The sequence below is a fragment of the Zootoca vivipara genome, chromosome 11 (genome assembly GCF_963506605.1).
Source record: "Zootoca vivipara chromosome 11, rZooViv1.1, whole genome shotgun sequence".
In the NCBI taxonomy this organism is placed as follows: domain Eukaryota; kingdom Metazoa; phylum Chordata; class Lepidosauria; order Squamata; family Lacertidae; genus Zootoca; species Zootoca vivipara.
This window is the reverse complement of record NC_083286.1, coordinates 47,713,873-47,728,424: the sequence shown is the minus strand read 5'-3', so window position 1 is coordinate 47,728,424 and position 14,552 is coordinate 47,713,873. Positions and strand designations below refer to the sequence as shown.

Genomic DNA, 14,552 nt, shown 5'->3' with positions numbered 1-14,552 from the left:
TAGCACAATTGTCCTATGAAGAAATATTTTATTTTCTTCAGCTTAGCCTGGACAGCTCAGAATTTGCAAGACAGCAGTTGTGTCTTGCCAAATGAAAGGGTTTTTTCCTCAACTAAAAATGATTTTTACATTAGGTATGAAAAACTGTTGGGAGAAGGAAAAACTTCTCCTGCTTTTCTGCAGGGTTCCTGCTGTACATGAAGGGACCAACAACATGAAACAGAAGAGAGAGACACTGCTATGCTGCTCAATCCCTGATCTCTAGACAAACTGCAAGACGAGTCACTGGAAACAAGGAAATATATCCCTAATGCACCGCGAGAAAAGCAAGGCTGCAACCATCAGGTTATTAGCTGATTATGTCATAGCCTGTAGCCCATTTGTGAATATTAATTGTACATGGAAAGATGCTTTGCCCTGGTGCTGCTCTTAGATGGAATGGGCATTCAGAGAGCTCCAGCACAAGAAAATTATCCAGGTCCTCCAAGCGTAGTCCTATATCTGCATTTTTTGATGTTCCTTCTTCCTGCCCACAACAGTGAAGGCGTGCATATATGAAGGACAGTTTTGCAGATTTCTGGGGACATTGTTTCCCTGACATCAAGTAAGGTTGTGACTAGGCACCCAATGAATTAATGTGTAACATGTGAATAGGAGGGAAATCAAAGCCCAAATGTATAGTCATGTACTAGATCCAGAAATATTGCCTATTGACAGAAATATTGTCAAGTATCCCTCCTTGTTTCTAGGTCACATCCAATGTAAGCCCCAGCCAGCAAGGTCAATGGTCAGGGATAATGGGAGCTGTAATCCAGCAACGTCTGAAAGGCCACACGTTGGAGAAAGCAGCTGTTTACCTCCCAGAAATGGCCAACTTCTGATCCCTTGCCCAACTTCCACAGGGCACATAAAATATACTTAGTGTAACAATTAGGAAAAGTTGCATTCCTCTGTGATAAGTACTGTTTCCAATGAAAGACATCAGAATGGTCGTTCTGTATTTCTTGCCAAAAAAAGCTTCACCATACACAATGACTCTTTCCAAACATGTCAAGAGGCCAAACTATCCATCGCAATAGATCTTGCCTCTAAAAAAGAGGTAAGAAAATCTCACAACTGGTTGTCCAAGCTTTCATTCGTTGTTTTACAGCTGAGCATCCAATATGGCTTTTAATAAAGGGGGAACAAAATAACAGTTTGTACTTCGCAGCTAAATCTCTGCTTCAGTTATGTCCTCATCAGGGCAACAGTAAAACTCTACAAAGCAGATCTGTCCATCTTCGTTCCTGATCATGTATTGCAGTGAGAGAAAGCCTCTGTTATCTGTTCGAATAGACACCTTGCAGGATAAAACTAGTGCTTTAGTTGATGGCTTGAGTAATGCAATCTTATATCTGTAAAGAAGTAGGAGGAAGACAAGATGAAGTATTAAGACAAAATAGTTGCTAATAGGTTGCTGCCAATTATCATACACAAACTTATTGACAAAGATGAACTTACAGAAACAGCAATGTTTAAAAATGCTTGAAGTTTGAGAATTTAATGTTAAATCAACAAAGGCAACACCTTTTGAGTAAGATCTCTAAAATACTTAAGAGCATATAAAAAAAATCTCTTTATCAAAATAATGATAAGACAAACTGTCCCAGAGGAAACATGGTCTGTGTAGATCTATTGATAATCCTATCCAGGTCTGTTAAAGATGCATTTTTATTTATGGATATAGAACCGGGAATACACCTGCTAAAAGCAGCATTGTGCGGTTACTAGTTATAATTGGGGAGCAGGGTAGAATTCACTCCCTTCCTGGATGGATGGAGGTTATGGGAATTGGCCAACATGGTTACAGGTGACTAATATTATAATAGTGAGCAAGGCAAAGGAACTAGAGAACTTATTTATTGAAAATAATGAGCAATTTGGAAACAAATTCACTCAAATGCAATATTTATGCATTTCCTTCTTTTGTGTACATGTGTATTAGTTTTTTTTAGTTTAACTGTATATCTAATATCAATTCTATTATAATCAAGAAAAGTGTATTTGCCCCTCACACTACACCATCAACAGATTTGCTGACCTAGTTCCCTGAGTTGGGGTTAAATCCCTAATGACCGAGTACAGAGGGCACTGTCAATTATCTATATTGACTTGAGATGTTTTCCCATGAGTGATCTGTCTTCAAGCAACAGTATAGTGGTACCTCAGTTTAAGAACAGTCCTGTTTATGAACAATTCGGTTTATGAACTCCGCAAAACCAGAAGTAGTGTCCCGGTTTGTGAACTTTACCTCGGTTTAAGAACCAAATCTGAACAGAAGGGCATCAGCGGCAGGAGGCCTCATTAGGGAAAACGCGCCTCGGTTTAAGAATGGACTTCCGGAACAGATTAAGTTCGTAAACCAAGGTACCACTATATTACCTTTCTGGCAGAGTACATGCACCTTAGTTAATGCAAATAACCAACCATCATGTGATTGGTATTTGAACTTGAGTGGTAAGAACAGGACCAGTCATACCAAATGGTTATTATATGGGCTACTCCAGCTCACCTGTTTGTCTGGCTTTGGTTACAGTGAAAGGCTTCAATTAAGTCTGAATCTTTAGGGTAGTCTAGATGTGTGCTTCCAGCATTCCCAAAAGTGGAGAGTCTGAAAGAGAAAATGAGGAAAATGCATTAGCTACTCTCAAACTCACAGTTAAGTTTGTGATAGATGTCAGGCATGAACACAGGTCTCCCAAATCAAAGTCAAATTCAAATCCCAAGACCATCCCTAGATCTCACATAAGACACGTGTCTTGTACCACGAAACTGTCAATCAATTTGGCCAGTACTGTCCATTCTAACTCTAAATCTTCCTCCCCCCTGCTACTCTGAGATCCTTTTCATATGTAAGGCAATGTGAATGCATATGTACTTAACCACTGAGCTATGGCCCTGCCCTAAAGAGGGATATATTTATGCCAGAAACTTGTAGTGCATTCGAAATCACAGTCACAATACATGTAGTCATGACAATCAAACTAGGATAGTTATTCCTAGTACCTCAAATTAGACTTTTCTAGAGACACTGTAATCTGCAATACTTCGCTGGACATATCTAGTTCGGAAAATGCCTCTCGGAGCCCCTCTGACTGCAGGATGATCTTATTCACAACATTTGTGCTGCAGAAATCAAAATCGAGGATCTCTTCTGGTTCCTGAGTGTTGATTTTGCATACAGTCACCACACCGCCGTCCTCCAGGAAAAGCGTCAAAGGGTATCCATAACCCCGATAGCACATCCGGAGGGCTGTCTGAGTGCCTGCGATGAGGAAAGAAAGGTGCCTTTATTACAGTTATTCAATTTATTACCTGTCCAACTTGTCTACATAACCCATTAAACACACACACACACAGGCAATACCTGGCAAAGAACTTGTCCCAAATATGGTCAAGCAGTCTAGAAGGACAGCTAGATTGATTCTGAACATCACAGATTCTTCATGTACCGTAAATTCTTGAAAAACCCCTGCCTGTAAATTAGAAAGGCAGAAAACTGAAGACAAACAGATGAATATGTTGCACTGTTACAAAATACAACCCCTACCACTGAATTGAACTAAGCCTTGACAAACTGGCAACATGAGGTGTCCTTTTAATTCAATTCAGTGCGGCAAGGCAAAAATTAAAGAGAATAGAGCTTTATATTATAAAATAAGAGTAGTAAGAATCAAGCAGGAGATGCTAACTTGTAGAAGACATACATTGCCAGATTGGGACAACTGCATGCTTTCAAATATTCTCTCACACAGAGAGAAATATCTCTTGAGAAATAACAGTAATATTATTTTAGTCTTTCATAATACTTCTTTCTCCTTTTGAAGTGTCATAAGTTATCTAACATGATTATTTACTTCTTCCAGCTAAATTAAAGCCTATTAGTACAATAAAAGGAAAGAAACCTTTGCCGTCTAACCTGAATAAAAGCATTGGCTTGCAGAGACTTGGCATTTTCCACTGTGACCTTGAGTCCATTTGCAGTTGCGAAGCAGGTAGCGTGATCTTTAAAATGAACAGCTTTCAGGATGGTGGAGAGGTTTCTGACATTGTCAAGACTTGCAACCAGCACATTCTGCTCTTCACCTTGGGTTTCCCCTTGGGTTGAAAGGGGCATGGCTGGGATCTGTCACCCACCCAATGCCTCCTCCTCCAAGGACAGAAACAAGAACAAATCCCAAAGGAGACCTGCAGAAGCCCAAATAACATTTTGAGTAAATTGAAATGCTTCTAGTGGATGCAACTTAAATATCATTAAGTAACAATTGCATTAATATACTTGGGTAGGTTCTCTGTGCTGCACCAGAGAGCACAGCTGAATAATCCCCCAGTTTGACATTTGTGCTTGACAACATCCAATTTTAGCTAAAAGTAACATTTAAATTCAGCCCTATTATGCCTCTGGCTGCAGTACAGAGGAACTAAACCACATCATATCATGCTACTGCCTGACGTTATTCTCTCTCTATCTTACTAAAGTTGTCTACCTGTGATAAGATATTCAGCTGCGTCAAAACCGTTAATGCCCTTTAGGCATCCTCAGGGTCTTCCTCATCCTCCCACCCAGCAAGCACAAAGATCCCCTTCCTTACCTACCCGCAACGTCACACGCACTTAAGAGCAACACATCAGGCAGAAACCCAACTGGTGCAATTTCTCAACGCGACAGGCAGAAACCCAACAGGTGCAGACTGCACTTGCAGGTCTAGCGCAACATACCTAACAAGGCGGAAACCGTCCTATCCCGCCTCAAGAGACCGGCCAATCGGCTATTAGCTACGTGAGACCCGACTGCTTTACGACACATCGTGACCACAGCTTCCGTCCTCAACTCAACCAATCGCCGGCAAGTGAAGTGTAGTTAGATGTGACGACCGGCCTGAACGCCCAGTTTTTAAAAACCGGAACTCGCCATCAGCCGTGGGCACAAGTCAGGGGATCACTCTGTCCACTGACATCTCTATTGAGAGAACCTTCCATCCTTTGCACCGTTGCAGTATAGAGATTGGAAACTGCAGAGTAGCACGCTTCATTACAGGGATATGACACTTCCTGACTCATTTAATCTTTTGTAAACAAAGCGTAACAGCAAAAGAAAGGAGTTTGTCTTGTTTCGTGCCTATTGGTATGAAGCAGCCGCCTTCGCTGTGCTTGCTTGTTAGAGCGTGGTGCTGATAACGGCAAAGCTGCGAGTTTGATCCTGCATTGCAGGAGGTTGGACTTGGAGGACCCTCGGGATTCCTTCCAGTTCTACAATTGTTTGATTCTATTATTCCTGTTCAGAAAAGCCTGGCCCAGATGCTTATTTTAATCTCTCTTAGTATTTTAACTTCTGTGCGTTTTTAAAGTACGGCTGAGAATTTTCCCTCGGTTTTTACTGCTCTATTTTTTATAAGCCGCTTTGAGGTATGTGTTTTCTAACAATCAAACGGTGTATAAATTCCACGAAACGAAATTAATAATAATAATAATTTTTTTAAAAAAAAACCTCAACCCAGAAGTATGCGCGCGTGTGTTTCAAACGTAGGAGGTTCTCCTACTTCCGTTTCTCGGAAAATCCTAGAGCGGCCAAGAGGGTGGGGAGCCGACTTCCTTTCGGTGCGACTTCCGGCGGCGCTTTGAGCGTGCAAAGATGGCTGCAGCCAAGAGGCAGCGTGGAGCTGGCAAGGGAGCCCCGGCAGAGCCGAGGAGGAAACGCGCCAAGAGAGCTCCGGGGGCAGAGGGCCAGGGCCAAGGCCCGTCCGCTGCGGCCACCCCGGCGCCGGATGAGCACGTCGTCCCGGCCCCGGTCTCGCAGGTGAGGACTGAGGAGAGTACGAGGGGGACAAGCGACCCCGCAGACCTCGACTTGGGGTGTGTGGCGGCTGTGCTCCTCGTGGAACAAAGGTGCCCCTGAGCATATGCAGAGTGTTCCCCCTCCCCTGTTTCTTAGATAACGGGTCTTTTCCCAGCTCAGCTCTGAGCGTGTTTGCTCGTCAGTGAGCTCCACTGAGTTCCATGGGGTTCGTTTCTGGACTGCTGCCTTCGTCAGTTTACCCACGAGATCTCCTTGCACACGCACGCGCACACACGCACACTTCGATCGGTGGGACCGGGCGACATAATAATGTCATCTTGCAAATGGGGTCTTAAGTTCGCCGGTTCTTAAAGGACTCGGTTGTTCGGTACAGCGGCACCCGCTCTTCGGAACTCCCCGCATATTGCACTCCGGCGCCTGTTGAAAACATTCCTGTTCAGACAAGGCTTAGCCAGGTGCTTAGAAATGTTTTAGCGTTTAACTTTTGCATGTTTCTAAAACAGGGTTGTGAATTTTTCTCGATGAGTGGGGTATTTTATTTTATTTTAAGTCGTGTATAAATCCTATGAAATGTTAAAACAGCTGTGGTGGTCAGCTTATAGTAGTCTGTGCAATCCTGCAAATATCTGGTCATACAATACATAGGCTTTTGAAACATATTGGGAATGTAATGAATGGGCTGTTTTCTGAGGAAGAGTTTTCTGCGTTAAAATGGCTTTTGCCCAAATATATTAGTTTCACTGCTCCCATTTTATAGACTAATAACTGCGGCTGTGACATGCCCGAAACTATCCAGAGAATTAATGATTGAGGTAATCTCTTGTTGTTTGTTCCCTTCTCATTAATACTTTGTCTTTCAGGGCAAATGGAAAAACAAAGAGAGAGTTCTCATTTTCTCTTCCAGAGGAATCAATTTTAGGACAAGGCATCTCATGAAAGACTTAAGAACAATGATGCCCCATGCTAAAGCAGGTATTTATTTATTTATTTTACCTGTCTTCTGTGTCTTGTTTAACAAGTTCACTGTCCAAATCTAAATAACAATGATCGGCTTATAAAAAAACACTGGTATGCGAAGCAAAAGGAATTAAATAGTTAAGCATTGCTGTCTTCTAGCTGTGTAAAGTTTATTACCTTAACATTTTTCTATTGCCGTAAAAGGTGTGATAAGCAGCATATTGATACAGGTCCTCTTCAGCCTGAGTAGGTGTGTTCTGCAGTTCTTCCCAATCCATCTGTAGGGAGTACATATATCAAGCCACCTTCAAAATCAGAATTGTATTGGTCATCTGCTGATAGGCAGGTTTGTTTTAAAAGGTAAAATTTAGTACTCTGTGCATATAACCTTCGCTGCTGGATTGCAAAGAGGAATCCTTGTGCACAGTGCTTGCTCACATCTAGTGTCCGAGGTAGGGATACATATGCAGAACTTGGCTGGACCAGAGCAACTTTTATCAGTAATTTCAAAAAGAGATCTATTAAGCGTAGGTGAAATTACTTACCAGGGTGTTTTTGCAATCATTACATATACATTGTTTAATTTCATTTGTTTTCCAGACACTAAAATGGACAGGAAAGACAAGCTGTTTGTAATTAATGAGGTAAGTTATGACACCCCTCTTTTGCCTAAGACTAGCCATTATATGTCCTGGCTTTGGGGATTTGAATCCAGCTATTAACCCCAAACTTGGTACCTCAGTGGCTGCTTTCTCAAAGTGTAACAAGAAATCATTTCATGTTTAGAACAGTGCAAGTGAACTGTATCTCCTCAGATTGACTCTCATGGCACTTTGCAGACAGGCATTACAGTAATCTGGAGCCAGAACATTGGAGGAGGGAGAGTGGGAATGACCCTATTGGTTTACCCCCATTGCCCTCCATTAGTTGGAGGGAGACTGTCTGCAGTGAGGCATCCTTTAATTGTGTAGGCTCCTTGTGTGTTGTAGAATCCTTATTTTATAGGGTTTTGCATTGTGCTGGAGGCCTCCGCACCTATAAACAGGCTTCCTGCTGCAAGCGCCTTCCAACTCACAGCTGACACAATTGTCCCTGCTCATGTGTTCAGTTTCCAAATTGCTATAACTATACTTAGGGAAAAGAAACTTTTGATTTACACTGGAAAAACTACAAGGTTTCAGATTCCGGAACTATTTTTTTGTGCTTCATGCAGGTCTGCGAAATGAAAAATTGCAATAAATGCATATTTTTTGAAGCAAAGAAGAAGCAGGATCTTTATGTGTGGTGAGAAAAACTTTAAATCAGAATGTATTTTCCCTGTTTGTTCTAATTTCTGACATCTGTAGATAAGTGCAAAGTGGATAGGTAGGAATATTCTCATCATTTGGGTTTCCAGGATAGCATTCTTGAATGGGCTTCTGGAAACTATTTACTGTACTATTCTGTAAATTATAGGTTCTGTTCCATGCAACAGGTTAGGTGCTGTTCTTTACCTGACAGGCAAAAGTTTGGATATGAACAAAAATCTCTGGTTGCCTAGTCTGGAACTATCTCCTGTGACTTATTGTCAGAAAAACTAGGCAGGGGCTTATCAGGGCACCTGGGGACAGTTCCCTCTTAACCAGATGAGTTCTTATTTGCAAGATTTTCAAGCTGTTCTTGCTGGATAGGAATTTTGGCTGTAACACCCCATTAACATCACTGATACTCAACCACTATTCTGTTTCAAGCATTGCACCATGGATCAGTTAGTAACTTCATTTGTGGATTTCTTTCTTTCTCTCTTGTCTATTTCAGGTTTTCCAATGCCCCCCATGGACCATCAGCAAAGTTTCTAGTACAGAATAGTAAGTTCAAATATGTGATTGATTGAATGTCTGCTGTTGGCTTGTTTTTAATCCTTTCTGAGTGATCCTACAAAGACACACATCTGGTCGTCTGTTGTAACCTATGGTTAAAACATTAAAGACTGACCTGACTGACTGGCTTAATGTCTGGAAGATGTTAATATTACAAACTGGACTGCTGTTCTGCTTCTGTTTTAACACTTGAAAAAGTTGTTGTTGTTGTTGAACGATAAAATCTTGACTTGACATAGCTCTACTTAATATCACTGCAGTTCACACGCTGGCTGAGCTGAAAATGACTGGGAATTGTTTGAGAGGCTCCCGGCCCATTCTGTCTTTTGATAAGGCGAGTATAGATCTCTTAGGATACCATAGTACCTTCTGTTATCTTACGATCAATATTTTTTTTGCCGATTTCTAAAATACTGACTTCCCCCTCCCACAGACTTTTGACCAGGAGCCACATTATGCTGTGCTGAAAGAGCTGTTCATTCAGGTCAGTATATGGCAGTGTTTATAAGTTAATTCTCCCCATTATTAAAATAGCAGGTGCTGTTTTGCCATAGGATAGCACAGGCATCCCCAAACTTTGGCCCTCCAGATGTTTTGGACTACAGTTCCCATCATCCCTGACCACTAGTCCTCTTAGCTAGGGATCATGGGAGTTGTAGGCCAAAACATCTGGAGGGCCAAAGTTTGGGGATGCCTGGGATAGCATGATCCTTGTGCACCTTGATGTGGCAATGGCAACTTGTGGGTTCCTCAGATCAGTAGGTCGTATCCAACTGAGTTTGACTAACTTGGGGTTCATTGTTTTCATTGAGTCTGCTCTGAGGAGAACCAAGTTGGAATCAACCCAGCAGTGCTGAAACACACTTGACAAAATGATAAGCCCTATCTCTTGAGCCAGTACATATTTCTTAGCTAGTTGCTGTGGTTGCAGGGGCTGTGGGTTTTGTATGTGAATGTGGTTTTTTTTTGTTCCAAGAGTAGTTGGAAGAGAGATGGAGAGAAGCAGGGTGGCATTTATTTAAAACATTGTAAACCTCACTTTTTAGCCTGAAAGTCTCCTGCAGCTACTTAAAATATTAGTGGTAAGGCAGTGCCTGACATTAGGCTTATGCAGGTGGCTCTCATACGTTCTCATACACATAAAGCCAAAATTGCAGAGAGTCAAAACTTTTTGGGGTGCAATGGGGGGAGGGATTGTCAAACTTTTCCCGGACACCCACCCCTTTTCTGCCCACTTTTTTTTTTTGTGGACAAGTTAAATGTGTGTAAGTTGCACATCACTTGTAATCCATTTAGTGAATGACATTATTCAGTGTTTCTCTCTCAAAAGCCTCAGCAATGTTCTTTCGATAGAAAAGAGCTACATGGCTTCTAAGTTGTCACTCTTTAAATCTAATGCTGGTGCCAGCAGACAAACGGCACTAAGCTGATCACGGAAAATATATTTTTCAACGTGTTGGAGAAATCTCTGCCTCCAGTTCTTCCAGTATTCATGTTTGCGTTTCAAGATGCGCTGCATGCTAATCATTCACATTACTCTTTGGAAGACTTGGCCCATAAGTACAGTTCCAAAGTAGAGGATTGGCACTTAAAAATAGTCCAGTTGACCAAGCTAGGTAGAAGTTTCACCTCCATTTCCATCAGCATGGTTCAGATTTCTGCTCTGATTGATACTGTTTGCCTTTTCAGTGCCACTGCATTGCGATATAAGCATGTTGATGCAAAGGCTGTAGCCATTCTGTGACAAAAACCAAGAATGACCAAATTACATATATGTGTAATCTATGACAGCAGAGCACCTTACAGCCCAATTGCGTGGTAAACAAATTGTGTTAGCACCACACAGAGTGAGCTATGCAGTACCCACCCAGAATTGTGCTGAATGTTTTGATCATATTGATTGCTTTAAAAAGTTTTCGTTTTTCACCCTGCCAGATTTTTGGTACTCCTCTGTATCATCCCAAAAGCCAGCCCTTTGTAGATCATGTCTTCACATTCTCCATAACAGACAAGAGGATTTGGTTTCGAAATTACCAGGTAATTTGCCTATGCTTTGCCTGTGGGATGATGTAATCAAACCCCCCCCCCCACTTCATGGGATCTATATGCAATGTCTTAAACTGAAAAATGCTATGTGAACATTTTCCTGAATTCATTTTGCCTGACACAAATTAGCATTTATATTTTTAAAAATATTCCTGAATAAAGCAGATGAGGTGATATAACAGAGCAAAAACAGGTTTGCTAATGGCTTGTGTGACACAGCCTGTATTGAGAAGAAATAATAAGCTATGGTTGATCATTGTAGAAATGAGCCTAGCTGAGGTACCTGCCTGCAAACATCTTTCACTAAATATTTGACTAACTAGTTTGTCATTTTGTCCAAACTTGAAAAGACTGTGGTTCGTCCTAACAGTCGTTTTACTGAAACAAGCCAACCTTGGTTTATGAAGCGGACTCCTTTCAATAAACTATTGTAAAGATAGGCATAGTTTGGGGTATGAATGTAACATTAAACCATGGCTCATTGGAAGCTTTTGATCTTGTTTTTAATCTCATAGTTACCCTGGAGGAGAGGAGGAAGGAGCATGAAAATCTGAGGGTTTATTAGACTTGTTCGCATATTGAACCATAGCGGATTACATCTCTCTCCTAATATAAGACATTTTAAGATGGGTTTGTTAGTAACTTAGCTTGACACATAAAGGGTAGTGGCCAAAACTCAAATGCCAAATTCTCCTAGACTCAGATAATCTTCCACAATGCAGAACTTGTGCATATGGCAGGCACATTGATTTCGGATCATTTGATTATGGATCACATTTAGCACTTTCACAAGTGCCTATTATTTCCCTTAAAATTCTGAGAATCAAGTTGTCATTCAAGAGTTTAACTGCAAGTCCTTGAGGCGGTAGAATGAAGAAACACACTTAAGTCATGAGTGATATCTGGTCAGTAGTCGAAAGAATTTTTGGGGGTTGTGGAAGGACTTCAGTATTCCACAGGCTCCGTGGTAAGGAAACTACACTCATCATGCCTCTATTTTTATTTTCCATGGGCTCCTGTTCTTCACTCCTATACACATGTTGGTTGTACTCAGATTGTTCCTACAAAGAGCAAAAGTTTACAGGTGTACACAATTCCATTCTGAAACAAAAAGAGGCAACTCTTGCATTGATATGGATGTGCAAGCCATGGCTTTAGTGGCAGCTAAGATGCTCTTACTTCCCACAAACAATCTCCATATTCTAGCCCATTTTTCTTACTAGGATCAACTCAGGTTGATTTGATCCACTGGAGCGGCTGAGGACACAAAAGCCATTAAGCTGCTATATAACAGCCAGAGGGGATCTTGCACCAAGATTGGGTATTTTAAGGTACCTTTTAGGTGCTTTGGCAGTTGTGCACCTGTATGGTAGAAAAAAGGTTATTTTGCATTGACATATCAAATGTTTGCAACTCTGCAGATAATAGAAGATGGAGCCCTGGTAGAAATTGGGCCGCGCTTTGTCTTAAACCTTATCAAGATCTTCCAGGGCAGCTTTGGAGGACCAACCCTGTATGAAAATCCTCATTACCAGTCTCCAAATATGGTAATACTATTTTAACACTCTTTTTTAAAGCCTACACTCTTCAGTTGGCTGGTGCTTCTGCTTACTGTGACAACACTGTTGACGTGATCCTTTAGTAAAATGATGTTAGTAACTCTCCACCCACAACAGTCGAATCCACTGGGTTCTCAGCAGAAGGCTTTAAATAACCACCCCACTAGTTAGTATTCTGCGATGACTTTTGGTCTTAGGCTTGTGTTGTCTCCGGAGTACAAAGGCCGGCTTTGACTTTGTTGCTGTGGGCTTTACTGTACTTGCCATGCCCCTTCTTCCAAAACAAAAAAGTTGGTGCAAGGGTTGAGACAGTGAAATTGCATCAGGGCAAAAGGCTTAAGACAACGCTGTACTGTTTCATTATCTGCTTCTTTGCCTTGTGCAGCAGAATGTAAGCCCTGCGGATAGCTCAGTCAGTAGAGCATGGGACCCTTAATCTCAGGGTCGTGGGTTCAAGCCTCACGCAGGGCAAAAGATTTCTGCATTGCAGGGGGTTGAACTAGATGACCCTCGTGGTCCCTTCCAACTCTACAGTTCTGTGATTCTAAGTTGTATGCCTACCTGGAGTTGCTGCTAATGTTCAACCACTAATGCGAACCCATTAAAATATATTGGTTGCAGAATTGATATAGTGAGGGGATGTGGTTTATTCTTTGCATATGGAAGGTGACAGATTAAATTGTGGGCACATCTGGGCAGGGCACAGGGGAAATCCTTTCCAAAACCTTGGAGAGCTGCTGTCAGTTTATGTACAAAGCTCTGAGCTTACATGGGCCAGTAATCGTAATGGCATCGGGCAACTTCCTCATGGGTTTGGTCTCCTGTTGTAGCTTCAACACTTGTATTTTGGTGTAGCCATGCTAATTGTATTCTTCTGCTTCCAGCATCGCCGGGCAATAAGACTAGCCACAGCTGCTAAATTCAGAGAGAAGCAACAATTGAAAGAGCTACAGAAACTGAAGAAGAAGGAAGAGAAGCCGCTGATTCCTGAAGATCCAACAGAAAAAGTTTTTGAAACGCCAGCTGAGGAAAAGCCCGAGGAGATACAACTAGTGAGGCCAGAGCCCAAAATGAGCTTGAAGAAAAAGAAAAACAAACTACATCAGCGCGGGAGGAAGCTGAAGAGAAAACTTGGTGGAATTGGAGTCTAAAACATTCAAAAAGGGGACTCGATAATACAACCATTTAAACAGCTTTTACTACTTTTTTTGTAACCGGTTTGTGTACAGTAACTTTATAAACAATGTCTGCATCATTGATTATGTGCTAGTTTTGTAATATCTTCCAAGTAACATTTCTGATAGTGCCCTTTAACATGGGTTCTTAAAATGCTTAAAGAAAAGGGGATGTGTGGAGAAGGGTAGTGGTATCTCTGCACTCGTTCAACAGGAACCCACTGTCTGGAACAAACCAAATATCCACCTGGACCGGTTTTCTGAAAAAAGCTGCAATCAAGTCAGGAGAACATTGTACATTAAGAAAACTTGAATACTTGCTCTTTCTTTGATTATATGGTTTTTAATGTCCTTGTGAGAAAAGGTAGCAGCACAAAGGTAGTTAGAAGTTCCTCTTATACTCTTCCAGCAGCCGGCTTGTGTGTCAGCCCACAGCCATTCTCCATTAGTGTCATATGCAATAGTGTTGCGCAGAATCCTGTGCCCATAGCCTATCAGGAAGGTAGTCGTTGCTGGTGTTCTTTATGCAGCACATAGTTAAGCTATGGAACTCACTTCCACAGGAGGCAGTGATAACTACCAACTTGGACGGCTTTAAAGGAGAATTAGATTCTTGTTCAACAACACATCTCTGAATACCAGTTGCTGGCAACTGCAAGTGGGCAGAGTGTTGTTGCACCCATGTCCAGCTTGAAGGCCACATGGACATCTGATTGGCCACTGAGAACTCCCACCCCTCAATTTTTTTGGGACTGTACCTCTGAGGGGTCTCCTAAAAACTAAGCACCCATGGACTATAGTTCTCAGAATTCTTGGGGTGGGGAACCATGACAATGGTATAAAGGTGCTTTAAATGAAAGTTGAGGATGAGACCAAACCAGGCATAGGCAAACTTGGCCCTCTGGATGTTTTGGGACTACAACTCCCATCATCCCTAGCTAACAGGACCAGTGGTCAGGGATGATGGAAGTTGTAGTCCAAAAACATCCAGAGGGCCAAGTTTGCCTATGCCTGGACCAAACAATGCATATTCATAGTCTGTTGTTCCTCTAAAGCAGTGGTTCCCAACAGGTGGTCCGGGGACCCCCAGGGGTCCGCGAGCTATGCCAGAGGGGTCCGC

At 42.0% G+C, this 14,552-nt stretch overlaps 2 protein-coding genes across 5 annotated transcripts; one reads left to right on the top strand and one right to left on the bottom strand.

The window, feature by feature from the left end:
• Nucleotides 1-1,130: 1,130 nt before the first annotated feature.
• RAD1 (RAD1 checkpoint DNA exonuclease) lies at nucleotides 1,131-5,020 on the bottom strand. Of its 4 annotated transcripts, none has more exons than XM_035100967.2 (6): nucleotides 4,759-5,020; nucleotides 3,959-4,227; nucleotides 3,407-3,515; nucleotides 3,046-3,304; nucleotides 2,552-2,650; nucleotides 1,131-1,394 (listed from the first exon to the last, which is right to left on the bottom strand). In XM_035100967.2, exons 2-6 carry the CDS (start codon nucleotides 4,154-4,156, stop codon nucleotides 1,211-1,213), a joined length of 849 nt encoding a protein of 282 aa, XP_034956858.1. In that variant the 5' UTR covers nucleotides 4,157-4,227; nucleotides 4,759-5,020; the 3' UTR covers nucleotides 1,131-1,210. The 4 variants fall into 4 exon arrangements, with proteins under 4 accessions (XP_034956858.1, XP_034956859.1, XP_034956857.1 ...); XM_035100968.2 differs by lacking the exon at nucleotides 4,759-5,020 and adding an exon at nucleotides 4,632-4,750; XM_035100966.2 differs by lacking the exon at nucleotides 4,759-5,020 and adding an exon at nucleotides 4,636-4,750.
• A 598-nt stretch (nucleotides 5,021-5,618) lies between these two features.
• BRIX1 (biogenesis of ribosomes BRX1) lies at nucleotides 5,619-13,514 on the top strand. Its single transcript, XM_035100850.2, has 10 exons — nucleotides 5,619-5,836; nucleotides 6,697-6,808; nucleotides 7,394-7,437; nucleotides 8,007-8,077; nucleotides 8,591-8,640; nucleotides 8,913-8,986; nucleotides 9,086-9,136; nucleotides 10,588-10,689; nucleotides 12,120-12,245; nucleotides 13,142-13,514. Exons 1-10 carry the CDS (start codon nucleotides 5,672-5,674, stop codon nucleotides 13,406-13,408), a joined length of 1,062 nt encoding a protein of 353 aa, XP_034956741.1. The 5' UTR covers nucleotides 5,619-5,671; the 3' UTR covers nucleotides 13,409-13,514.
• Nucleotides 13,515-14,552: the final 1,038 nt, after the last annotated feature.